This window comes from Rhinoraja longicauda, chromosome 23 (genome assembly GCF_053455715.1).
Source record: "Rhinoraja longicauda isolate Sanriku21f chromosome 23, sRhiLon1.1, whole genome shotgun sequence".
In the NCBI taxonomy this organism is placed as follows: domain Eukaryota; kingdom Metazoa; phylum Chordata; class Chondrichthyes; order Rajiformes; family Arhynchobatidae; genus Rhinoraja; species Rhinoraja longicauda.
Window position 1 is genome coordinate 13,674,654 of NC_135975.1, and position 25,359 is coordinate 13,700,012.

Sequence of the window (25,359 nt, forward strand, 5' to 3'; positions counted from 1 at the left end):
CCCTGCCCCACTCACTCTCCCCCATTCCCTCTCCTCCACCCCTCTCTATCCTCCCCCAACCCCCGCTCCTCTCCTCCCCCCACCCACACTCCCCCCCTACCCCCACCCTCCCCTCCACCCACTCGCCCCACCCCCATTCGCACTGTCCCCCTCCCCCCAACTCTCCCCTACCCCCACTGTCCCCCTTCCCCCCACCCCCACTGTCCCCCTTCCCTCCCACCACCACCACCAGCCTTCCCCCCACACCCCTCTCCTCCACACCCTTTCACTCTGTCCCCTTCCCCCCCCAATCTTCCCTGACCCCCACTGTCCCCCTCCCCCGATCTCTCCTCCCCCCCCACTCTTCCCTGACCCCCACTGTCCCCCACCCCCAATCTCTCCTCCCCCACCCCCACTCTCACTCTCCCCCACCCTCCCGCGTTCCCTCCCCCTCCACCCCGCCCCGAGAGGGGACGGCACTTCCCGTGCACTATCTTTTCTCACCATTTATGTTCGTAGGCGAGGCAGAAATCTCAAAAAAATTAATTGACAATTAAAAACTATTGCTTACACATGTTCCAATTTCAATTTCAAGGCATGCAAGATGCCACTTTGTTCCTTGGTGCTGCTACTTTGCAACCTTAAGCTCTTTAAAAAACTAATTGAATGTTTGTCATGTGTTAACACGGAAATCAAGAAAAGATGAGGCAAATAAGAGCAGAAAAAGAAAACAGAAATGAATCTAGAAAATGCATCATAACCACAAAAAACAACATTCTCGAACTTATAAGTACATTTACAGCATACCTACCATTAACAGATTTACAATGTGATATTTATTTCTGTGCTATAACTTAAGCTATTTCCGTCTGTTTGGTAGACACCTGGACCTTTAATAACTGAATATCGAAATAGCAGTTAGAAATGCACCAGAGTATTTTTAATAACTTAGTACACAGAGCTTCCTAGTTATTTATTCAATTTAACCAACTATTCCTGAACCAATATGTAGAAAAGAACTGCAGATGCTGGTTTAAATCGAAGATAGACACAAAATGCAGGAGTAACTCAGCATCTCTGGAGAGAAGGAATAGGTGACTTTTTGGGTCGAGACCCTTTTTCAGACTGATGTCAGGGGGGTGGGCAGTACAGAAATCAAATGCAATCGGAGACAGTAAGACTGGTCGGAGAACTGGGAAGGGGGGGGGTGGAAAGCAAGGGTTACTTGAAGTTAGAGAAGTCAATGTTCATACCTTTTTCAAAAAAGAGCGTGTGAGGAGTCTTGGACATAGGCAGGAGGGATTGGACCGGGGGGATAGGATGGAGTCAAGGTATGTGGATGCTTGAAGGTATTCCCGAACCAAGATTAGTTTCTTCCTTTCCATTCTATAAACAATGTTTATCAATTAATTGTACTGCCAGCCTGTTTCAAACTTTAATTCCAGATCAGTCTGAAGAAGGGTGTCGACCCGAAATGTCACCCATCCCTTCTCTCCAGATGCTGCCTGTCCCGCTGAGTTACTCCAGTTTTTTGTGTCAATCTCCAGGTCAAACCTGTCCTACATGTGTTACATCTCCTGAGGTTGCAGAGGAAAGTCCCCAGGGATAGGACAGTTTGGGTGAGAAGGGATGTGAAAAAAGGAGTTGTGGAGGGAGTGGTCTCTATGGAAAGACAAAACTGATGGGGATGGGAAGACATGACTGGTGGTAAGATCATGTTGAGGTGGCAGAAATGTCGTAGAATATGTTGTATGCGGAGGCTGGTGGAATGAAATGCAAGGATCAAGGAAACACTATCCTTGTTTTGTCTGGGGAGACGTGGACGAGAGAAGAACTGCAGGACATAGAGGAGACACTGGTGAGGGATCCATGTACAACAACAGGAGAGTGTCGTTGTCGTAGATGGATCCCTCACCCGTCTCCTGTGTCTCGTAGTTCTTCTCTCGCTCGCTCCCTCCGCAACTACATGATTCACTCAACACTTCCCAACTAAACTGCTTCCTCCACAGGTACTTTCCTCTGAAATCACAGGAGACCTAGCACCTATCCCTACCCTCCTCCCTTATATCCATTCAGGGACCCCAGCAGCCCTTCCAGGTGAGACAGAGGTTCACGTGCATCTCCTCTAACTTTATATACAGACATCCCCCGACTTACACAAGAGTTACGTTCTTATGCAAGTCAGATTTTACGCAAGTCGGAATCGCCTTAAAAATAGGTAAAAACAAAGAACTGGAGATGCTGGTTAATAATGGGCAGATCTCATAGGCCAAGTCAGAGTGAGTGTAAGTGTTCAGCAAAATGATAACCAAGTCTGCGCTTGGTCTCACCGATATATAGGAGCCCACACCGGGAGCATGAGGTTGGTCGAGGTGTGGGCTCCTATATATATGTAAACCTCTGCCTCACCCAAAAGGTCTGGATGAAGTCGAGGGAGGAGGCACAGGACATATGTTGCATCCCCTGCGGTTGCAGGGCAAAGTCCACAGGGAGGGATGGTTTAGGTGGGGAGGAAATGGTCTCTGCAGAAAGCAGAAAAGGGTGGAGATGGGTAGATGTGACTATCGGTGGGTGAAGAAATGCTATTGATTTAAAACAAACTGTTTTATCCCACTTCTATCTTCCACCTCCTACTGCCTTTCATTCCTTAATCTAAATGCTATGGTCCTTTTCTTCCATTCCTCATCCAACTGAGGTAACTCAGAGGTAACTCGTTCATCATGTTCCTTTTATCTGGATGTCAATTCTGTCTCAACATGTTTACTAAATCCTTAAAAGTGTAATTGCTTTAAAACCATAAACACAATTCCCAGTTGGGAAAGTAGCTCCTTCACTAATCTCAATAACATCCAATAAACAAGTTTTCCATTGTTCAACATTCTGATATCCCACTCTCATTTCATCAATTGTCATACTTCAGCAGGGGCTTTCAGTCAACAATCGTTAGTTCCACAATTCCAATACCCTGGAATTCCACCTACTAAAATATAACTATTGATTTCCGCACCCATTCTGTTTACCATATTCCACCACTAAATTTGACAAAAGACTGACTAATATTCTACCCTTGACAATGTTTAGGTACCTACCCATGCAACTATTACTTGTATTCTAAATCCCAGTTCTCAGACAATAATTCATAACAAGAAAAGTTATAACTCATTTTATTGTAAATCAATACCTGGTAATATCAATTATAATGTATGAAAAAGTATAATCTTCCACACTGCAATGAGCAGCACAAGAAGCCATGAAAGATCAAGCCTGTGATGTTTTTAGAACAATTTGCATTATTATCTATATTGTTTATTTGAATTCTCTATGATATCCATACACAAACAAATCCTTGAACTGCAATACTGAGTATTCTAAGTAATTTCATGCTACAGTTGTACAAAATATTGGTTAAACTGCACTTGAAAGTATTGTGTACTGTTCTGGTCACTGTACAACAGATGAATGTAGTAGCAACAGAGAGACAATATAAGAGATTCACCAGGATGGTGCCTGGAATATAGGGCTCTATTTATAAGGGGAAAGAGAAGATAGAAGATAGGCTGGGTTTATTCTCTCTGGAGGGGCATGGATACATTAGATAGTCACAATCTTCACTCACACACACACACACGCGTGCACACCAGGGGACCCTAAAACCAGGGGAGGGCATAGGCTTAAAATGATGGGAAAGAAATAAAAAAATGAGGGATATTTTTTTCCACAGTGGATAGTGATAGTGGATAGTGATAATAGAAACATAAAATTACAACATTTTAAAACTGCCTCAACAGATATTTGGATGGGGAAGGTGTATTGGGACATTGGATTAATGTGTGTAAATGGAATTAGTGTAGATAGGTACCAAGATCTGCATGTACGCAGTGGACCAAAAGGGTCAATTTCTGAGGAAATACATTTCAATGATTCCATGAAAAAAAGGAAGCATGCTATGTTTATCCACCCAATCACTGGCAGTGGCTTCACCAGTATCGTTCACTCTTTGAGGTGAGTTACAGTCGAGAATGTTCTGGTTATCGTAAAGCATATGAAGGTAGATAAATCTCTAGGGCCTGATATCATGTATCTCTGAGAACAATGGGGGAAGCTAAAAAAAAATTTGTGAGGCCCTGGCGGAGATATCGGTATCATCGTTAGCCATACGTGAGGAGGCTTTTTACGAAGAAAAGCAAATAAATCCTGGGAATTATTGAGCAATAATCCAGACGTTTCTGGTAGGTGATTACAAGAAGGGATTTTGAGGGGTAATTTACTTATACATGCACTTGGAAAGATAGGGGTTAATTAGGAATACTCGTATGGCTTTGTTCGCAGGAAATTGTCTTACAAACTTGATTTGAGAAAGCTGGGGGCAAGGCACTAACTGTTGACTATGTGGACTTCAGCGATGCCTTTGATAGTATTCCGCATGCTAGGTTACTCTGGAAGGCTAGATCACAAGACTTTTTCAACAGAAGGTGGTACATTTGTAGAATAAGCTGCCAAAGTGGTTGAGGCATGTACAATAACAATATTTAAAAGAAATTTAGAGAAGTACATGGACAGGAAAGGTTTATACACTGGCAAATAGGACAAGCTTAGTTGGGCAAGCAGTCGGTATGAACGAGCTGCGTCGAGGGGCCTGTTTCCATGCTGTATGACTATTACAACTCTATTAATGATTACTTAAGCCTAGAATTGATGACCATGTTCCAAACATTCTGACCACTTACAGCTGGATCAACCCTCTGACTCTCCACTACAGGAGTCAGTTGTCACATTTGTGGATTAGAGATTATGGAGCACCATATCTAATGAAGCAATCAGACGTTCAAAGTTATGTAGCAAAAGTTCTAACAACTGAAGCAATTATTCAAAAACTTTGAATGATAGATCATTCAAATAGTTTTTGCAAAAACTCAACTGAGCAGGAGTCTTCAGTTTTGGACAAAATCCTCCAAGGTCTCGTCAACTGTTGGTCTTCTATTCACCGGCAAATGCCAAGATTATATACATAAAAAGATCAGATATGAAATCCCAAATAACATTATGGATACAATCGACACAATGCATTCTCCGTGATGAACTGGTCATGAAATTAAATGATTCCCTGATTATCGAAGTCTATCACCAAGTTATATTAAGCATTCCCACAGGTAGAATTGGACATACAGAGTTGAGGCAGTGCAGTATCTTTATGCCATGGTGGCTGAGACAATTGAGTTCTCGTATCTGCTTTACAAGTCACCAATCTCACTTTAATTACAAACATCTTAAGAAAAGAAAAGTGCTAATTGGAACACCAAGCATTAAATGGTTAATTCTTCAGAAATTTCCGTGTAATACATTGATAAAGTCAATTTCATACTATAGTTTGTGTAGGAAAGAACTGCAGATGCTGATTTAAATCGAAGATAGACACAAAATGCTGAAGTAACTCAGCGGGGCAGGCAGCATCTCTGGAGAGAAGTCCTCAGACTGATGAAGGGGCTCGACCCAAAACGTCACCCATTCCTTCTCTCCACAGATGCTGCCTGTCCCGCTGAGTTACTCCTGCATTTTGTGTCTATCTTCATACTATAGTTAATTGTTCAGTTCTTAGTGCTAATTTCAGGATCACAATAAAGTTGCTTGAATATTGAAAATTAATTTGGAATAATGCTAAAAATGCCAGCTTCCGGCACCTTAACAGGTTTGTAGCTGAAATATCAATACATCGGTGAAAGTTTCAGTGAAACCTGGAAAACCAAACAATATGCTGGAGAAACTCAGCAGGTCGCGCAGCATCTGAGGAGTCAACATTTCAGGTCAGGACACTTCAACTGGACTGACAGAGTAGGGGAGAGAAAACCAGTGTAAAGAGGTGAGGCGAAGGAGGGGTGGGGCAATAGCTAGCAAGCAATAGATGGATCCAGACGAGGAGCCATTGATTGGCAGATTGTCCAAGGTAGAGAAGGAAGGGTAGAAGTAGACAGAGCCTGGGAGGTGATACGCGGGGGCAACAAAAGACTGCACTCCCATTTCTTGATCTCTCATCCATCAAAGGAGTCACAGTATACACTAACATTGACTACAAACTACTGACTCTCACAGCTATCTCGACTACATCTCCTCCCACCATCTCCTGCATGGATGTCATCGCCCTTTTTGTCACTTTCTTCATCTGTCATATCTGTTCTTGAGATGAGATATCTCACACCAGGACATACAAGGTGTCCTTTTTGAAGAAAATGGGCTTCTGCCCCAGTGGTTGGCAGAGCCCTCACCCACATTTCCTCCCCTTCCTGCACTTCCACAGTCATCCCCGCCTCCTCCAAGACAGAACAGGAATAGTTCCCTTAATTCTTCCCGTTCATCGCACCAGCCTCTATATCTACCATATTACCATACTATCTATCTGGACTACACTTCTTCCCACACGGTCTCCTGCAAAAAGTCTATCCCCAACTCCCAATTCCTCCGTCTACGCGGCATCTGCGCCCGGGATGAGGTATTGCACACTAGGGAGTCAGAGATGTCCTCATTCTTCAGGAAACGGGGCTTCCCCTCTTCCCTTATAGATGAGGCTCTCACTAGGGTCTCTTCTACATCCCGCAGCTCCGCTCTTGCTCCCCCTCCCCCCACTCGCAACAAGGACAGAATCCCCCTTGTTCTCACCTTCCACCCCACCAGCCAGCGGATCCAACAAATCATCCGTCAACATTTTCGTCACCTACAACGGGACCCCACCACTGGCCACATCTTCCCATCCCCTCCCCTCTCTGCGTTCCGCAGAGACCGTTCCCTCAGTAACTCCCTGGTCCACTCGTCCCTTCCTACCCAAACCACCCCATCCCCGGGCACTTTCACCTGCAACCGCACGAGATGCAACACCTGTCCCTTTACCTCCCCCCTCAACTCCATCTAAGGACCCAAACAGAATTTCCAGGTGAGACAGAGGTTCACCTGAACCTCCTCCAACCTCATCTATTGCATCCGCTGCTCCAGATGTCAACTTATTTACATCGGCGAAACCAAGCGCAGGCTCGGCGATCGCTTCGCTCAACACCTGCGCTCGGTCCGCGTTGGCCAAACTGGTCTCCCGGTGGCCAAGCACTTCAACTCCCCCTCCCATTCCCAGTCTGACCTTTCTGTCATGGGCCTCCTCCAGTGCCATAGTGAGGCCCACCGGATATTGGTGGAACAGCACCTCATATTTCGCCTGGGCAGCTTGCAGGCCAGTGGTATGAACATCGACTTCTCCAACTTTAGATAGTTCCTCTGTCCCTCTCTTCCCCTCCCCCTTCCCAGATCTCCCTCCATCTTCCTGTCTCCACCTATATCCTTCCTTGTCCCGCCCCCGACATCAGTCTGAAGAAGGGTCTCGACCCGAAACGTCACCCATTCCTTCTCTCCTGAGATGCTGCCTGACCTGCTGAGTTATTCCAGCATTTTGTGAATAAATACCTTCGATTTGTACCAGCATCTGCAGTTATTTTCTTATATTATTCTTCAATATTTTTGCCAGCTATCAGGTGATGCCACCACTAGTCACATCTTCCTCTGCCCATCATGATCATTCTCTCCGTGGCTCCCTAGTTTGGTCATACCCCACTCCATTCTTCCCCCTAGCCAGACACTTTCCCCTGCAACTGTAAGAAGTGCAACATCTGTCCCTACACATCCTAACATCACCATCCAGGGATGTAAAATGTCCTTCCAGGTGAGGCAGATTTGCTTGCACTTCCTACAACCTTGTCCATTGCATCTTGTGCTCTCAACGTGGGCCTCCCGTACATCTGAGACAAACACAGTTTAGGCAATCACTTTGCCATGCACCTGTATTCTGTCTGCCATGGCAATCGGGAGTTCCCAGTTTCAAGCCATTTTAATTTGTCTTCCCATTCGCACTCACCTAATGTCTCCTGTCTCCTCCACCACCAGGGTGAGGCCAAAAGCAATTAGACAAAGAGAACCCCAAGTTCTACAATCCATTTGCATGAACATTGAAATCTCCAATTTCAGGTAACCTGCTCATTTTCTATCCTTTTTCCTCTTTCCGATCTATCCAGGTCCCCTCATGCACATCCTTCTTTTCAACCCTAGCACTCTATCACCTGGTTTATTTCCCCTCACCTACCAGTTCTTCAGTTCATCACCCACACATTCATCCCATTGGGTCTTCTCCCCCCACTGTTACTATCTGCCCACTTCACCTCCTTTATTTGATTCCATGCTTCACATTTCTTTCCGATCAGATTACATTATCCACAGCCCTTTGTTGACTCCACCTATCACCTCCAACCTCCAAAACTATTTCCACCCTTCCCTCTCACACCGAACTCCATTTGCTAATCAAGCCCTCACCTTTGATCCACCTGTCGCTTGCCAGATCTTCCTAAGCCCTCCTCCTCACTTCTTTATACTGGCTTTCTCTTTCCTACTCTTTCAGTCCAGATGAAAGGACCCAACCCGCATCAACTATTTCCTTCAGCATATGCTGATTCAGCATCCTGCTCATCCAGCAGATTGTTGCACGCTTTATATGTGAATATTTCACTCACCAACAAGCTATGTTTAGCAAAGTACATAGCCCCATCCCTTCAAATTTGTCTTTCACCTACAAAGCCCTCCATAACCTGGCCCCATCCTACCTGACCGACCTCCTCCACAGGCACACTCCCACCTGCACCCTCCGCTCTGCCGCTGCCAATCTCCTATCCCCCCACATCCGGACTAAACTCAGATCCTGGGGGGACAGGGCTTTCTCCATCGCTGCTCCCACCCTATGGAACTCACTACCCCAAACCGTTAGAGACTCCCCCACACTCACCACATTCAAAACATCGCTGAAGTCTCACCTGTTCAGTACTGCCTTCAACCACTGAAGGTCACCTCACCTACTGTCTCCTTTCTCTGTTCATTTATTTATTTACTTATTTATCTATTTATTAATTTCCCTATGTTCTCAAAATCTCTGTAAAGCGTCTTTGAGTATATGAAAAGCGCTATATAAATAAAATGTATTATTATTATTATTATTATATCTTTTTACGTACATAATTACAAAAATGATCCCATATAAACAAAGTTTGCACATTCCTTTCCAAAACAGTCACGGTCATATTGTTTTAGATGTTCAAATTCTATGCAGGGAATTTGCTTTCCAGATTGTCATAATATGACACATCACTTAAGTGTTTTGCCAAACTATACTGCTATGTAAATCTGGCCACTTCTTGCATTAGAACATGTGTTGCGTTCCTAGATTATTTTATTTTTTTAATAACCTTATTTTCTTGGTATATGTCAATATATTAAGTTACAAACAAGCTTCCAGTTCAAGTAACCGATGGTCCAGAGTATAAACATTCAAAAAGGATAAGAGTGATAGTTATTTGAAAATAGAATCACAGGGAAAAGTTTTTCTTCTCTACAACTTTAGTTTCTCAAACTAGGTAGGTATGTGGATATTCAAGCCACTACTTCTCAGGTGGACATCTCATTAAATTACAAGATCATTTTTTATTCATGATCTAGAAACAGAATGGAATTGACTTCAGTGTACAAAGTATATCAATCCATATACACATTTTCAACAGACCTTTTTCATAAATTTACTGTAAATGGACCACAATTTCCTCAGACTCTTCAAAGTGACTATCAAACAAAATCTGACACCGCCACACAGAGATGTTAGGAGAAAACAAAGGCTTTGTCAAATGGTGAGTTTTAAAGTCTTAAACAAGGTTAAAAATAAAGAAATATTTGCAACAATTTCCAATCTCTTGACCATTAGCAGCTGAAGATCTGGATAGTAATCATTGACAATTACAATGATTAGTAATTATTTTAATTAAAACAATTAAATTCAAAGAACACAAAACCAAGATAAAAGGAGTGAAGCTAATTTAACACATTGAAAGAGATTAGAAATGGGCAGAGCCAAAGCCAAAGCCAGGAGGGATGAGAATTGTGTCACAAACCTAATACATGTCAATAAGCGCATGGGTGTCAAGCAAAAAAAAAACCTGATACGAAGTAAGAGACAAACAAAAGTCTCAGAGGACTACTAAGTAGTACCACAGATACTAGCCAGGGATAAATTGGAATAACATAATCTAGATGTAACAAAAACACTCAAATGAGATTCAATAGCAGATTGAAATTTATCATTTAAATAATTATACAATACATAGACTAAATCTTGCCTACCAACAAATGATTTAGTTCAGTTTTGGAAAGTTGCTGGGTAGGAATAGAGTTGTGATTAGACAATCAAATTCACGGAAGAATCCAGAACTTTCTAATCGTTCACTGAGGAAATTTCAGCCCCTCTTCTCATATCACAGATTGGAGGAGAGCAGAAAAATCTACAAAGGGCTACAGTAACATGAAGAGACAGGGAAAGCAGTGATGTCCTTTTGTTGCACTTTTATAAATGAAGAGAATGTTTCCACTGGTGGATTGAAGCCATTAAATTTGAAAAACTGCTAATAAAATTACTAAAGTTCATCGTCGAGGAAGATCACCCTGCCAACTGCTCATGCTGGCAGAAAAGAGAAGGGTAAGATTACACTACATCCTTACTGCATAGGACCTGGAATGTATTTTCCGAAAAGGTACGAGAAAATATATTTCAAATAGAGATAATGAAAACGTAGTTTAAAAAATGTAAAGCTATTGCCAAAGAGCAGGGATATAGTATTAAAAGCATAGTTCTGAAAGCATAGTTCTTTCAGAAGGACAGTCCTAGAATCTCCCACTAGTAGAAACATCCTCTCCACATCCACTCTATCCAAGCCTTTCACTATTCTATGTATCAATGAGGCCCCCCTCAATCTTCTAAACTCCAGTGAGTACAGGCCCAGTGCCGACAAACGCTCATCATCGGTTAACCTACTCATTCCTGGGATCCTTTTGTAAACCTCCTCCAGAGCCAGCACATCCTTCCTCAGATATAGTGCCGAAAATTGCTCACAATATTTCAAATGCGGCCTCACCAGCGCCTTATAGAGCCTCAACATTACATCACTGTTTTTTGTATACAAGCCCTCTTTAAATAAATGTTAACATTGAGTTTGCTTTCTTTAAAAAACGATTTGACTTGCAGATTAACTTTTTGGGAATGCTACACCACCACTTCCAAGTCCCTTTGCACCTCCAATTTCTGGATTCTCTCCCCCACTTAGAAAATAGTCTATGCCTTTTGTTCCACGTTGGTGGCAAGAACAAGAAGGCAGATTATTATCTGAATGGTGTCAGATTAGGAAAAGGGGAGACCAACGAGACCTAGGTGTCCTTGTACATCAGTCACTAAATGTAAGCATGCAGGTACAGCAGGCAGTGAAGAAAGCAAATGGCATGTTGGCCTTCATAGCGAGAGGATTTGAGTGTAGAAGCAAGTGGGTCCTACTGCAGGTATTCAGGGCCCTGGTGAGATCACATCTGGAGTATCGTGTGCAGTTTTGGTCTAATTTGAGGAAGGACATTCTTGCTATTATGGGAGTGCAGCGTAGGTTCGCCAGGTTAATTCCTAGGATGGCAGCACTGATACATGATGAAAGAATGGATCGACTGGGCTTATAGTCACTGGAATTTAGACGGATGAGAGAGGATTTTATAGAAACATATAAATTGCAGATTAAAACTTATCATGTTAATGGTCGCTACCTCCTAATGGTTCCTTTACCTTGAGTTCCCTTATCAAATCCAGTTCATGACATAACACTAAATCCAGAATTGCCTTTTCCCTGGTAGGCTCCACTATAAGTTGCTCTGAATCCATCTCGGAGGCACTCTACAAATTCCCTTTCTTGGGGTCCAGTACCAACCTGATTTTCCCCCTGCATATTGAAATCTTCCATGACCACCGTAGCATTGCCTTTTTTTACATGCCAATTTTATCTCCTGATGTAACTTGTACCCTATATCCTAGCTACTGTTTGGGGGCTTGTAAATAACTCCCATTAGAGTATTTTTACCCTTATAATTTCTCAGCTCTATCCACAATGAGTCTGCATCTTCTGATCCTATGTTACCTCTCGCTAAGGACTGAACTTCATTCCTAACCAACAGAGCTACCCCACCCCTTCTGCCCACCTTTCTGGCTTTCCGATAGGACATATAATCTTGAATATTCAGTTCCCAGCTCCGATCCTCTTGGAGCCACGTCTCCGTAATGCCTACAACATCACACCTGCTAATTTCCAACTGTGCTACAAGCTCACCCATTTTGTTCTTTATGCTATGTGCATTCAAATACAATACCTTCAATTTGGTGTTGACTACTCCTCCTCTCACAACCATCCCGATTTTACCCAACCTTGCTCTCTTCTCCCTTTTTAACCTTTCTCTCCTGTTATTTCCGGAGACTTCCATGACCTTTCCTGCACTCTCTTTCCCGTTAACTCCACGCATACGCTTCCACGTTGTTGACCCCACCCCTCCCACTATTTTGTTTAAACCCACCCCTGTAGTACTAGCAAATCTGCCTGCCAGAATGTTGGTTTCTGGTATCAAATGTTCGTCGGCATGAACATGGTGGATTGAAGGGCTTTTTTCTATCCTATACAACTCTAGGACTTTCATAATTACAGGGTATAAAGGGTTCAGTTATATGAACGGGTTGCATAAACTGATTGTCTTATATTCCTTGGAATTCTTAATTTTGGGTATTATCTCATTAGATTGTTTAAAAGAATAAAAACTGTCAAAATCTGCTGCAGAAAAGTTCAGAGGATGGGCAAATTCAGAACAAACCTGTGAAGTTGCTGCCTCACAGCTTCAGCAACCTGCGATCAATAATGATTGCTGGTGCTGTCAGTGAAGATTTTGCATGTTTTCCCTGTGATGGCGCAAGGTTTCCCCGGATGCTCAGATTTATTCCTTCCTCATCCCAAAAACATGCCGGTTGTTAAGTTAATTGGCCATATAAATTTCCCCAATTTTGTAGGTGACCGGAAGAATCTGGCAGCAATTGATGGGAATATGAGGAGAATCAGTTATAATGAAAAATACTGGCAGAAAGGGATTACTCTTATGAACTGGTGTGATGGACTAAATGGCCTTGTATATCGTAAGGAAATAATAGAACTTGGAGAGATACTACTGCACTGATTTTTCTATCAGACTTATGTCTCAAATGAAATAACGCTGATTAGATTAATAACTTAATTTTCCTTTTGATAAATGTAGTAAAGAAGTGGGAATGAACGAGTCTGTTGACCTCAATCCTTCTCCCCAGTACGGGTGTGATGGAATTATTGAACTCCTATCATACACTGATATTACCTTATTGTACAAAAATACAAAGCACTTTGAAGCACACTATATGTAGCATGCAACATTTTCTATTTGTCGGAATTAGGACACAAACTTTGAGAGTAAACATAAAATAAATAAGTTTTAAATAGATAATGACTGCAGAGTTTCTTCTGTGAGATACTATTTCCACCTGCAGTAAATAAGATGTCAATTATAACATCGAAACATTCAACTGAAAAATGTTCTTATTTAAAAATCTGTGTGCACATCGTGGAAATGATATAATTTACAAAAGTAAAATTGGATTCAAAAGGGATTGAGTTTCTCAAATGGAATACATTGAGCACCTGCAGAGCAATGGAGAACATTTTTGACAGATACTTTGGCACTACCCCTGTCCAGCAAGAAGGTTACGTGGAATGCTCATTCCATTCTTGCTGGGCTACAACCCTGGATAACTACAATAGAGATTGGAAGCCACATAATAAATGTTCCTGAGGAATCCCTCACCTTCGAGGGCAAGACAGTAGTACTCTCTGGCCAGAAGAGACCATTTCTTTGCTTATTAACATTTTTTTACTCTGAATCTGGAGGTCTTGGATGCCTTCCTCAGGGTCCAGGTAGAATTCTTTGTGCCTCCACCTTAACTGCAGTATTATGCCACCACCCTAATTAATTCCAAGCTTGCTGCTGCTTAATTTCAATGGACCAGCAGAGTTGAGAGAATCTATGAACATTACACGCAAGACCCCTTTGAAAAATACGTTTCAACATTTTTGAACCCTTCAAGTGCACAGCTATTTTGGACTTGACTGCATCATTCCAGATCCCTGTGTGATCCTCTAGAATTGATTTTACAAAAAGTACATTGGTTCAAGGCTGCGTTTAAAGTTCAGTACAAGTGCCCGTCCTCAATACAAACACCAATGAAATGCAATGCCTGACCATTCAAGTAACTAATGCATGAAATAAGACTTCATCACTTTCCACTTGATTAATGTACTGTATTTTAAGGGAGAAGGACAAAATAAGGTGCAGTCCATACTGGAGAGATTAAGATAGGTTTCTAAATGTCACCAGCAATAATGAACGAAAGATAGTGGTCAATTAAAAAATTTGTCTATGAATTCTTTAAAACACAATTTTTCGTAGAAACTATTAATCCAAAATTACTTTAAAGAAAAAATGTAACAGTGACTTGTCTCACATGTACATATTTGGTTAATATTTTAAACCATTCATAATGGGGAGCGAACAGTGGTGAATTTACAAAACATAAATATCAACCATAAAAGTTCTTACTCTGAGCCTGCAGCCATTTCCAAATAAGAGGTCTCCGTTGTGTCAAATCCTATTGGAATCACTATGCTCATGACGTTCGCTGCTGATAAAGTCGACTTCTACGGAGTCCAACACATTGGCATCCAAAACACTGGGGCATGCCAGCCACAGTGCTCATTGCAAACATCTAAGTGCATCCACAAAGCCTGTAAAATAACCACACAAAAAAAACATGAACTCAACAGCATTTACATTATTTATTTAAATCAGTCATTAAATTAGATTCTACTTGATAAATTCACAAATCAAAATTGCCCAAATTGCAGGAAGGAACTGCAGCAGCTGGTTTACACCGAAGCAGCATCTCTGGAGAGAAGGAATGCGTGACATTTCGGGTCAGGACTCTTCTTCAGACCGAGAATCAGATAAGGTGTGAAAACGACAGAAAACTGCTTTGATCTGTCGTTTTCACACCTTACATTCTCTTTGCACCCTTTCATATCTCCACTTTCCCTGTCCCCTGACTCTCAGTCTGAAGTTACTCCAGCATTTGTGGTTAACTACATTATCATCTCACTTGGAATGCAGGATGCATTTCCAGGAATGGGATCTAGTAGAATCTGTGATAAATTGAGTTATTATAAACATAGCACAAAAAGTAAGGAAATTTGTGTTTGGTAGATTATTTCTGTGTTGTAACAATGCTTCTTGGCAATAAATCTTATACCGTTGGAAAGCGTTTATTTCCCTTTTAAATGGTGCCACATTTGTAAGGAACATGCATTTGTGGGATGAGCAGCAGAGCTGAGAAATGGGTTGCGCCCATGAAAAATTTGCCAAATCTTCTCTGCCAATGCCAAACAGCTTATTCTGCTGTTGCTCTTGTTTTGACTCTTGTTTTGAGCTTCTGGTACCTCCAGGTGCTGACAATCAGGTGCCTGATTGGCACCTGATTGGCACCTGATTGGCAGCATCTGTGAGCATGGGCCCTGCTACAGTGGTCAGTAGGTGTCTGCTCCAAGAATCGGCATGCCACGTTTGACTGATCTGGATAAGGCCCGTGCGATAGGGCAACTTCAAGCTGGTGTTCCGCAAAACCAAGTTGCGGCATTATTTGGAGTGAGCCCTAGTACCATCTCCAAAGTGAAGGCCAAGTTCCATATAACGGGGGATGTCAGAGACAGGCCGCGAAGTGGGCGTCCCAAGAAGACGACACCCGAAGAAGACCGTTTCCTCACCCTGTCAGCACTTAGGAACCGTAGGCTGTCTTCTACAGATTTGCAGTCAAGGTTTGCAGGACGATATGGCCGACGGCTCTCTGCCCAGACAATTCTGAACAGGCTGCACGCAGCCGATCTCCGGTCTCATAGGGCTGCCAGGAGGCCTGCCATGACTGCCCTTCACCGTCAGGCCCGTTTGCGCTGGTGTCGGCAACACGTGCACTGGAACCTGAACATGTGGAGGAACGTTATGTTCAGCGATGAGTCCAGATTCTGCCTACGGCAGTTGGATCACAGGGTCAGTGTGGAGAAGACGCGGAGAACGCTATGCTGATTGCTGCACCGATAAAGTAACATCTTTTGGTGGAGGCAGTGTGATGGTGTGGGGCGGCATCTCCCTCACTGGAAAAACGAGGCTTGTCATCATTGGAGGCAATCTCAATGCAGAGAGATATCGAGATGAGATTCTGCAACCAGTGACAATCCCATATCTCCACAGTCTGGGACCGAACTCTATCCTCCAAGATGACAATGCTCGCCCCCACAGAGCAGGGTTTCTCAGAGACTACCTCCAGAATTTGGGAGTGGAGAGGATGGAATGGCCTGCCAGCAGTCCTGACCTCAACCCCATTGAACACTTGTGGGATCAGCTTGGGCGTGCTGTTCGTGCCAGAGTGACCAACACAACCACGTTGGCTGACTTGCAACAAATGCTGGTTGAAGAATGGGATGCCATCCCACAACAGTGTGTGACCAGGCTGGTGACCAGCATGAGGAGGAGGTGCCAGGCTGTTGTGGCTGTGTATGGTTCTTCCACACGCTACTGAGGCTCCTGTTTATTAAATGAATAAATTGTTAAATTGCCAATATGTCTTGTTTCTTCAGACTTCAATCATCCAATCCACCAAACAACACTGAACAAGAGTCAATGGCAGAATAAGCTGTTTGGCATTGGCAGAGAAGATTTGGCAGATTTTTCATGGGCGCAACCCACATACTCAGCTCTGCTGCTCATCCCACAAATGCATGTTCCTTACAAATGTGGCACCATTTAAAAGGGAAATAAACAGGCTTTCCAACGGTATAAGATTTATTGCCAAGAACCATTGTTACAACAAAGAAATAATCTACCAAACACAAATTTCCTTACTTTTTGTGCTATGTTTTTAGAATAAAATGCATTACTGACAATGCTTGGGGCCTGTACCCTGTTACTAATCCCTATCCTCTCTTCTGCTATGCATTGCCATGGCAGGAACCTGGCATGAAGCTGGAATGAACTGCTTCATGGCATGGTTTGGTGAGACTGTGAGCTGGCACTGGATGAGTATTGTGGTCACAGCCCTCAGTTGCTGGACAGAGTGCAGCCCTGAGCTCCACATTTCAATGTTAAGTAGCTGCACCACTTGTCCTAGCTGTTCCAGCACTAGCCCCAGTGCAGCCTCTGTACACCAAGTAATAGGGCAATTCATTGCTGGTGGATTTCCAAAGAAGGAAAGTGATCTGTAACATGTGCACAGCACAGCAATGCACAACACGATAATGTTACTTTTAAGGTAAAGTTGGGGTAGGTACCTACGTGTAGGAAAGAATTGCAGATGCTGGTTTAAATCGAAGGTAGACACAAAATGCTGGAGTAACTCAACGGGACAGGCAGCATCTCTGGAGTGAAGGAATGGATGATGTTTCGGGTTGAGACCCTTCTTCAGACTCTAGGTAGGTACCTATGTTTGGAATAGACTACCAAGAGCACTGTAATGAATTACCACTCTGTTGAGAAGCACAATGACTGAATTACCATAAGTTGCGATTTAAGCCCTTCATTTGAACTAGAAACTGGCCCAGGATCTGAATATGGGCAATGCCTTTCTATCCAAAGTGAAGCTATGTTCCATTCCTGCACAAACATTCCCTTATACATTTCACTGCTTAACCAAGATAACATCTAATGGCAAAATACACTCAAATAAATTACGCACAGCAAAAGTCAAGTTTGAAATGGAGTAAAGTCACGCTTTCAAAAATAGAGGGTGTACCAATGCAGAAATTCACTGTTGTAAATATTTTGATCAGATCTGTGAAAATAGCATTCTTTCAAAACTTTACGCGACTTATTGCTGAAGAAAGTAAACTGTACAATAGTATTTTTTTTATACAGAAAACCTTTAATTAAACTCAATATACTGCATTTAAATTTGGTGAAATATGGAAGACCATTCATGCTAATAGCATTCCCTCACTATTCTGATCAAAGGTGATTTGTTTTCATATCTTTCAGATTACTTCCCACTATTTGCAGATAGTTATGCAGGACCAATAAAATGTAAAGTAAGACATCATTGACCTCACAACTCCCCTCACAACTATTAAATTGTTCTCCAGCTATAGAGGGAATACAGGGTACATTAACTTCATTTCTTTTTTATCCAACTTATGAAAGAAAAAAAATATGGTTGATAATTTATCATATTGCCAATTTATTCTTCTTATGCTGAATTTTTTTGTGTCACTGGGAAACTGATATCAAAATAGGCCTGAGTTCCTTTATTGATTTGGAACCCCATGCTGCATTCTGGCCAATTGTTTAAGACTATTTCACCTGAAAACACCTAGGCAGGACAGACTATAGTTGTTACCAATTTGTCAATCATTAGTTGTAATCTATTTTTCAAAATAGGAGTCTCTAAAATTCAGAACAGGTTATGGCTCACAATCTAGTAATAGGGTTCCATCCTGACCTCCACTGCTGTTTGTGACTGCATGGAATTCCCCGAGTACTCATGTTTCCTTCAACATCATGGGTGGCACAGTAGAGTTGCTGCCTTACAGCGTTTGCGGCGCTAGAGACCCGGGTTCAATCCCGACTACAGGTGCTGTCTGTGTGGAGTTTGTACGTTCTCCCCGTGACTGCGTGGGTTTTCCCCGAGATCTTCAGTTTCCTCACACACTCCAAAGACAGACGGGTATGTCGGTTAATTGACTTGGTGTAAATGTAAAATTGTTCCTGGTATGCGTAGGATAGTGTTAATATGCAGGGATCGCTGTTCGGCGTGGACTCTGTGTGTTGAAGGGCCTGTTTCCACGCTGTATCTCTAAACTAAACTAAACACCTTGGTTGTTAGATTGCAGACACAAGAGACTGCAGGTACTGGAATCTTGAGTGAAAAAAACAAACTGCAAGAGGAACTTCTGATTGTCATCTGAAGAAATGTGCCAACCTGAAACAACATCACCTGAACCCACCAGGTTCGTCCAACAGCTTGTTTTTTTACTGGTTGTTAGGTTGATAGATCACTGTAAATTATCTCTAGTATAAGTGAGCGGTTGGAGAATCAAGAGAACGAGAATAGATTAATTGGAAGTGAGGAATGGGACTGTTGAGATAGACATGATAGGCTAAATGGCCTCCTATTATATTGTAAACAAAATATATATCTGATTCCTCAAAGCCCCATCATGATCAGTCGAGTACTTCCCAAAGAGCAGTTTAGGGCAGAAAAACAAGGCAAACCAATTCAAGAAAAGTTACTAGACAGTCACTTTTAATGACACAAATTTAAAGATAATTATTTACCCAAAACACCGGATGATTCCAGTGTTCTTTGAAAAGTACTTAAGAAATTTTATGTCCGGCAGGCAGGGCCTCACTTTAAAGCTGACTCAAATAACAGTACAGTTTGAAAACAGATTTTCTGGCACCCTCAATTCCAGAGCCTTTCTGGATTATCCATTTTTCCAGACCAACTATTGAACCAGAATACACCCCTGGCCCACTAATGACACCCCACTCGTGTCTCTAAGGCACCATGGAGTGCCAGAAACGTAAAAAACAAATATAAAATGTACACTAAATGTGAATGGAATGCCCTGCCAACCCATCCCCAGCTACCACCCGGCCGTTTAGTTCTGGTTTCTGACTCCACTCCTGACTCGCAAGATGCACCAGTGATCCCCTCCCATCTGCTGCTGGCTCCTTTTTGGCGGTGGCTTGATCCGCTCCCCACCCAACCACCACCACCTGCTTCTCCCGTCGCCCTGTTCAGTTGGCCTCCCCCTCCCCCACCTCTGTTATTTCAAAGGTTTACCATAAATGGACTATAGCAAAGGGAGTGGTGTCCATTATTGCCGATGACTGCAGATGATGGTTAATAGGCAAAAGGACACAAAGTGTTGGAGCAATTCAGCAGGTCAGGATCTCTGGAGAAAATGGATAGGTGACATCATGACGCTTCCTCAAACTGATTTAGTCAGCTGAATTACTCCAGCACTTTGTGTCGTTTCACTTTGATATGGCTTTATTCTTCAGAGCATATTTTCCCCCAACATAGGAGCCTCCTGTATATTGGAAATGCTTATGGAACATGCACCGCCTATTGTTCATACTTCAAATAGGGCATTTGTATTCAGCGGTCCTTTCCATTGAAAAGGAAGAAAAGTCGATCATTTGAAATAGGAGCCAGTTTAAATTGCTGTCAACACAGCACTGCTTAAGAGATTGAATGATATTTTTCCCATGATATACATAGAGTCGGCCCTTCGGCTTAACTTGTTTATGTCAATCAAGGTGACCCATCTAAGTTGGTCCTATATCCCTCGATCCATGTACCATTCCAAGTGTCCTTGATATATCTTTCATATATATATACACACAGTTTAAGTAAATTTTGGATCATTGTGAGGCCCAATCAAATCTGCCAAGCAGGGGGTCTGGGGTTTTTGACAGATCTTACTCTATTTATCTCCATTTACTGACCCACACCATCTCCTTACTTAGATTTAATTTCCATTTGCACATTATATATGCCTAAACTATTTAGTTTGAAGGCAATGTAAAAAAAACAAATACAATCTAAGTAACTTCATAAAGAAATACGCAAGATGAAGAAACAAGGTATTTGCAAGTACCTGCAGGGCATGAAATAAGAAAAACTTACAGAAAAGGGGAAGCGTCAGGAAACGGCAAGACACAGCCAACGGGGAAAAGAAGTGGGAGAGAAATAAAGAGTAATAAGAGAAAAAGCATTCGAATCCAAACTATTGTCAATTAGATTTAACATTATTCGCAAAGTTAAATAAAACTTTGTGCGGTTATTCGTCCCACACTGGGGAAATTTACAGTGTTACAGCAGCAAAGTGGATAGCAAGAGATCATTCATTGTAAATAAAAGATACATAAATTGTCATCAGTTTTCTGTGTGTTCTTAGCTGTTATTATTGACACGTCTGCTGGGAGCAGTGCTGGTTGTGCAGTCTCACAGCAGCGTGAAGGAAGGACCTCCTATATCTCTCCTTTACTTATCAATACTAACTGCAAGTCTGCACTGTTTAACTATTCTTCAAGCAAGCAAAACTAGTGCATTTTTACCGTATTTCTAACATAATAGAGCAAAGCAATAAAATAACTACAGGGAGGTAAATTTGCCATAAGATGTATAAATCCAGGGCTCATTATGGTGAAGAAAGCTTAATAATAAACTGGTACACAAAATTTTATTTTTGATTCCAAGCCACAAGTAATAAACTTTCCTTTCCAAAATTAGTTTCTTGGACTCTTATAGACATAGGCTTCATAAAGACTCTGATAACAGTACATTTTATGGTCTTCAAACCTGCATCCGAAATAACATGATATTCAATTGCCCAAGACCATTAACTAAATTCTTTAATGTTTGCCAACCTTTAGACATAAAAAAATATCAAAAGCTACCTTTTGTTTGTCCAAAATGAGTAGACTTTTTGTACACTGTGTGGTAAACGAATTCAATTCAATATAAAAGACCGATTGTTTGTTTAAAGTACACCATTTTAGAAAAATATTTCACTAATTAGCATTCAAATTATTGAAATATAGCTGAAAATAGACCTCTGGCGGCTTGGTTTTCAATATATATTCTTAAATTTGTTCAATCCAATTTGGTGCAGGTTGAACCGATTCATCAGTCTCAGTCAAGAGCTTAAAGGCATGCAGCATAATAACTTCCCTCCCATGTGCCATTAACAGCCAAAACTTCAAAATAAATTTGCAGTAAGACAGTGAAGTTCATGGTAGTGACTCAGTCTTTTCATTCAACACCTTGGAGTAAAATGTGAGTTGAGAATTGTTGCATGTCTTTATCAAGCATCTCATAAAATTCTGAATTATAAACATATGAATTAAGAGCAGAGGTTGGATAATAAACCCCATCCACATGCCCCAACATTCAACTAAGATTATGACCGATCTACCTGTAACGATAACTTCTTATTCTAGCTACTCATAATGCAACTTTTCATCCCCCCTTGCATTACTAATCTCCATTAGTACAGTCACTTAAAAACATTGCTATTCATGTCGTAACTCACAAAAAGTCCTAATTCACATCAACTATTATATTTTAGACAACAGCTTCATGGCATCTGAATCAAAGCAGAAATCCTAAAACAAACAAACCAAACATTCTATTTCAGATTAATTTCCCAATGATTAGGAAGACTTCTAAATAATCTGTGATTAGATTAAGACAGGAGTCCTTAATTATCCAGCTTCTTATTATCCATGATTTCTCTCATGCTGTCATTGCCATTACTTGTGTTCATGTTTCTGGGGTACCATTGACAAACAAAAACTGCTAATTACCTAATCATTCTATCAGTCTCACATTGTAAACACCAGCTCACCTCACCCAAAACCCTGTACGTCAATCTTGTCTTGTAAAAAGATTTTCCTTGTTGAACTACTCCAGATCCTTGTGTAACAATTGAAAATCATCATTCTCATCTTCAATTCTCCTTATATCATTCAGCTCCAAAAACCTAATAACTCTGCATTCTGCTGGCACGTGATTAATCTATTCGCCTCTTTCCACATCACCCTTAATGGCCAGGACGTCACATTGGCCATGCTGAATAACCTGGAATTCTTATCCAAATTTAAATGCTTCTCTCCACTCCTCTTTGCCTGTGTACCTTCTTAAAACCAATTTGTTTAATCAAATTTATTACCCCACCCCAGGTTTAGTAATTAATTCTTCAGCATTATGTCCATTTTTTGTTTGATAGCATTTTTTACAAGTTACTGCAACCCATTATTCTATGATAAGTGGTACAAAGAATTTCTATTAAACATATCTTTACTGAGAATCATATAAATGTGGAAATCAGAATTGCATCAATTGGCTTAAGGGAATAGCATGGTGTATTAAATAAGAAATTAAAGACAAGAGAAAAAGGAATAGAACTCCAAGTTGACAGGATAATATGAAGAGGGAGGATTTGTGTGGGATCTTAACAGATTAGTAGTATTACTAACATTATTTGTAATGACTAGAATGGGTTACATATAAAAGGATTCCTTTTAAAATGCAACAATTTCAACTAATCCATACTACCTCCTCTCCCCTACAGATAAGTTTGTTCGTTGTATTGAGTATCAATAACTTAAGAATGAAAGTTTTTTTAACTTTATATTCTGGTACACAGATCATCAGCAGAACAAAACATAAGTGACAGAAATAAGCATGCAAGTGATGGGCCAATTTCATACACAACCCTCGCATCAGTTACAGCAGCTGAGGCATATGCAGGTTTGCAAACAAGGATTAAGGCTGATTGAGAAGTTGAATTTAAAATTAAAAAGGGCTTGGGTTGTGTAAATGACAGGAGGTTCCAGTAGTTGAAGAACATGTAGTGGATAGATGAATGTTGTTCAGAGAACAATAAATGTAAATGATTTTAAACACAATGCAGAAAAAAACTTGTTTTTTACAAAAAGTAAAAAATGTGGAGTCTGATGCTTGCCAACATTAAAAATGGATTGTGCAAGTAAATTCAGGAAAGCCATCAATGAAGTAGATGGATGATGTTTCTCATTAGGCCTCCAACTTCTAAGTTCAACTACAGGACTCCACAAAAAAAAGATAAAAATTGTTTCTAAGGAATTTGGGGCATATGATACAATGCAATTTGTCAAGTAGTTCAGCCAAAAGGGAAAATCCCAGAGACTCGCCAAGGGAACCTGAATGTGGTACTGGAAGTTCACAAGTGCTTACCATTACGACATATATCAAATGCTAAAACCGACCAACTACACCAATGTTCTCAGTCACTATTCAATTTACTATACAACCATCACTCAAGAACAAATATATATCAATCAGGACTTGCCCCTAACACGTGTAGGAGGAACTGCAGATGCTGGTTTACACTGAAGATACACACAAAATGCTGCAGTAACTCAGCGGGACAGGCAGCATCAGTGGAGAGAAGGAATGGATGACATTTCAGGTCGGCACCCTTCTTCAGACTGAGAGGGGAGAGGGAGTCTACAAATATGGAAGAGCAAGGTGTGAAAAACAACAGGCTAAAGCATACAATGATAAGGAAATGTAGAATGGTTCATTGTTAGCTACGGAGAAGATAACAATGCGGCATACAATCAGTAATATTTAATCAGGACAGTAGAACAAGTTGGAGAACTAGAATGGGGGAGGGACAGAGAGAGAGAGAGAGGGAAAGCAAGGGTTACTTGAAGTTAGAAAAATCCATTTTCATACCGCTGTATTGTAAGTTGTCCAAGCAAAATATGAGGTGCTGCTCATTCTCACACCTAACATTCTTCCCAAATATTCAGGATTCATTTTAATTATCCAATAGAAGGTGAAACACTATTTCCAAGCCTCTCTCCACAGGCGATGACCATCTCCAGCAAGAGAGTTCCTAACTACCCACGCTTGACATTCATTGGCACTACCATCATAGATTTACTGTTCACAACCATCGTGCAAAAATATAACTGGAATACTGTGCCATAAGGAGATTAGAGGTTGGATGTTCAGGGGCAAGTTATTCACTTGACACACCAAAACCTTAATTTGCAAGGAACCAATCAGAAGTGTGATAGAATATTCTTCACTTGGCTGGATGAGTACAGCTCCATGGACAATCAAGAAGCTCAATGACAAGCAAGGCAAAGATTGGCAACCCATCAGCACCCTAGATATTCATTCATTCATTCCACAACTAGTACACCATGTGGATGCTAACCCTGCACTAATGTTACTCTGGTGGTTCTAGCAGGTTTACATAAAGGTATGTAAAGATATCCTTGTCAATGCACTTTTGTCTTGTATATTGTTCTCTGCTATTATTCAGGTAGAATAATTGCTCCTTAAACCCCTTCTTTGGCAAGTTCACATATGGCAAGTGCCTCCTAATTCATTAAATGCCTGGAATCAAATGATTTTGCAAAGCAACTTGAAGTCGGCAAGGAGTCTTTCAGCAATTGCCATCATACCCTGTAGACTTTTGCGATTTGAAACTACAGAAACCATTAAACACCAGAAGAATTCATTGCAGCCAGAAAGAAAATTCAAACAGCCGTTAATCATCCTGATATACTTCACTCACTGGGAGGGTTATAGCTTTCATATTATCTGTTCAGCTGTATCAGATTAAGGGAGGGCATTGGCTGGACAACTAATGTCATGCCTCGTCCCCAGAGATATTACTATATAACCTGAGGAAATTGTAACAAGGACAGACAATTGCGAAGAATCAAACATTTGGGGAATAAATGCTGGATCTCCATTTCCTAGATTCATCCTCTGTCTTAAAATTGGAACTGGTATTACAATGCTGCCCTGTTAGATAATGGAAAGAGAAA

The 25,359-nt window shown here is 41.4% G+C and overlaps 1 protein-coding gene across 7 annotated transcripts in view; it reads right to left on the reverse strand.

The window, feature by feature from the left end:
• Positions 1 to 25,359, reverse strand: part of kmt2e (lysine (K)-specific methyltransferase 2E) — a 109,433-nt gene that overhangs the window by 79,022 nt on the left and 5,052 nt on the right. For all 7 annotated transcript variants that reach the window (XM_078419684.1, XM_078419686.1, XM_078419685.1 and 4 more), the window contains exon 2: positions 14,521 to 14,705. In XM_078419684.1, coding sequence (XP_078275810.1) covers positions 14,521 to 14,591 — 71 coding nt within the window. In that variant the 5' untranslated portion in view covers positions 14,592 to 14,705. The remainder of the gene's footprint in view (positions 1 to 14,520; positions 14,706 to 25,359) is intronic.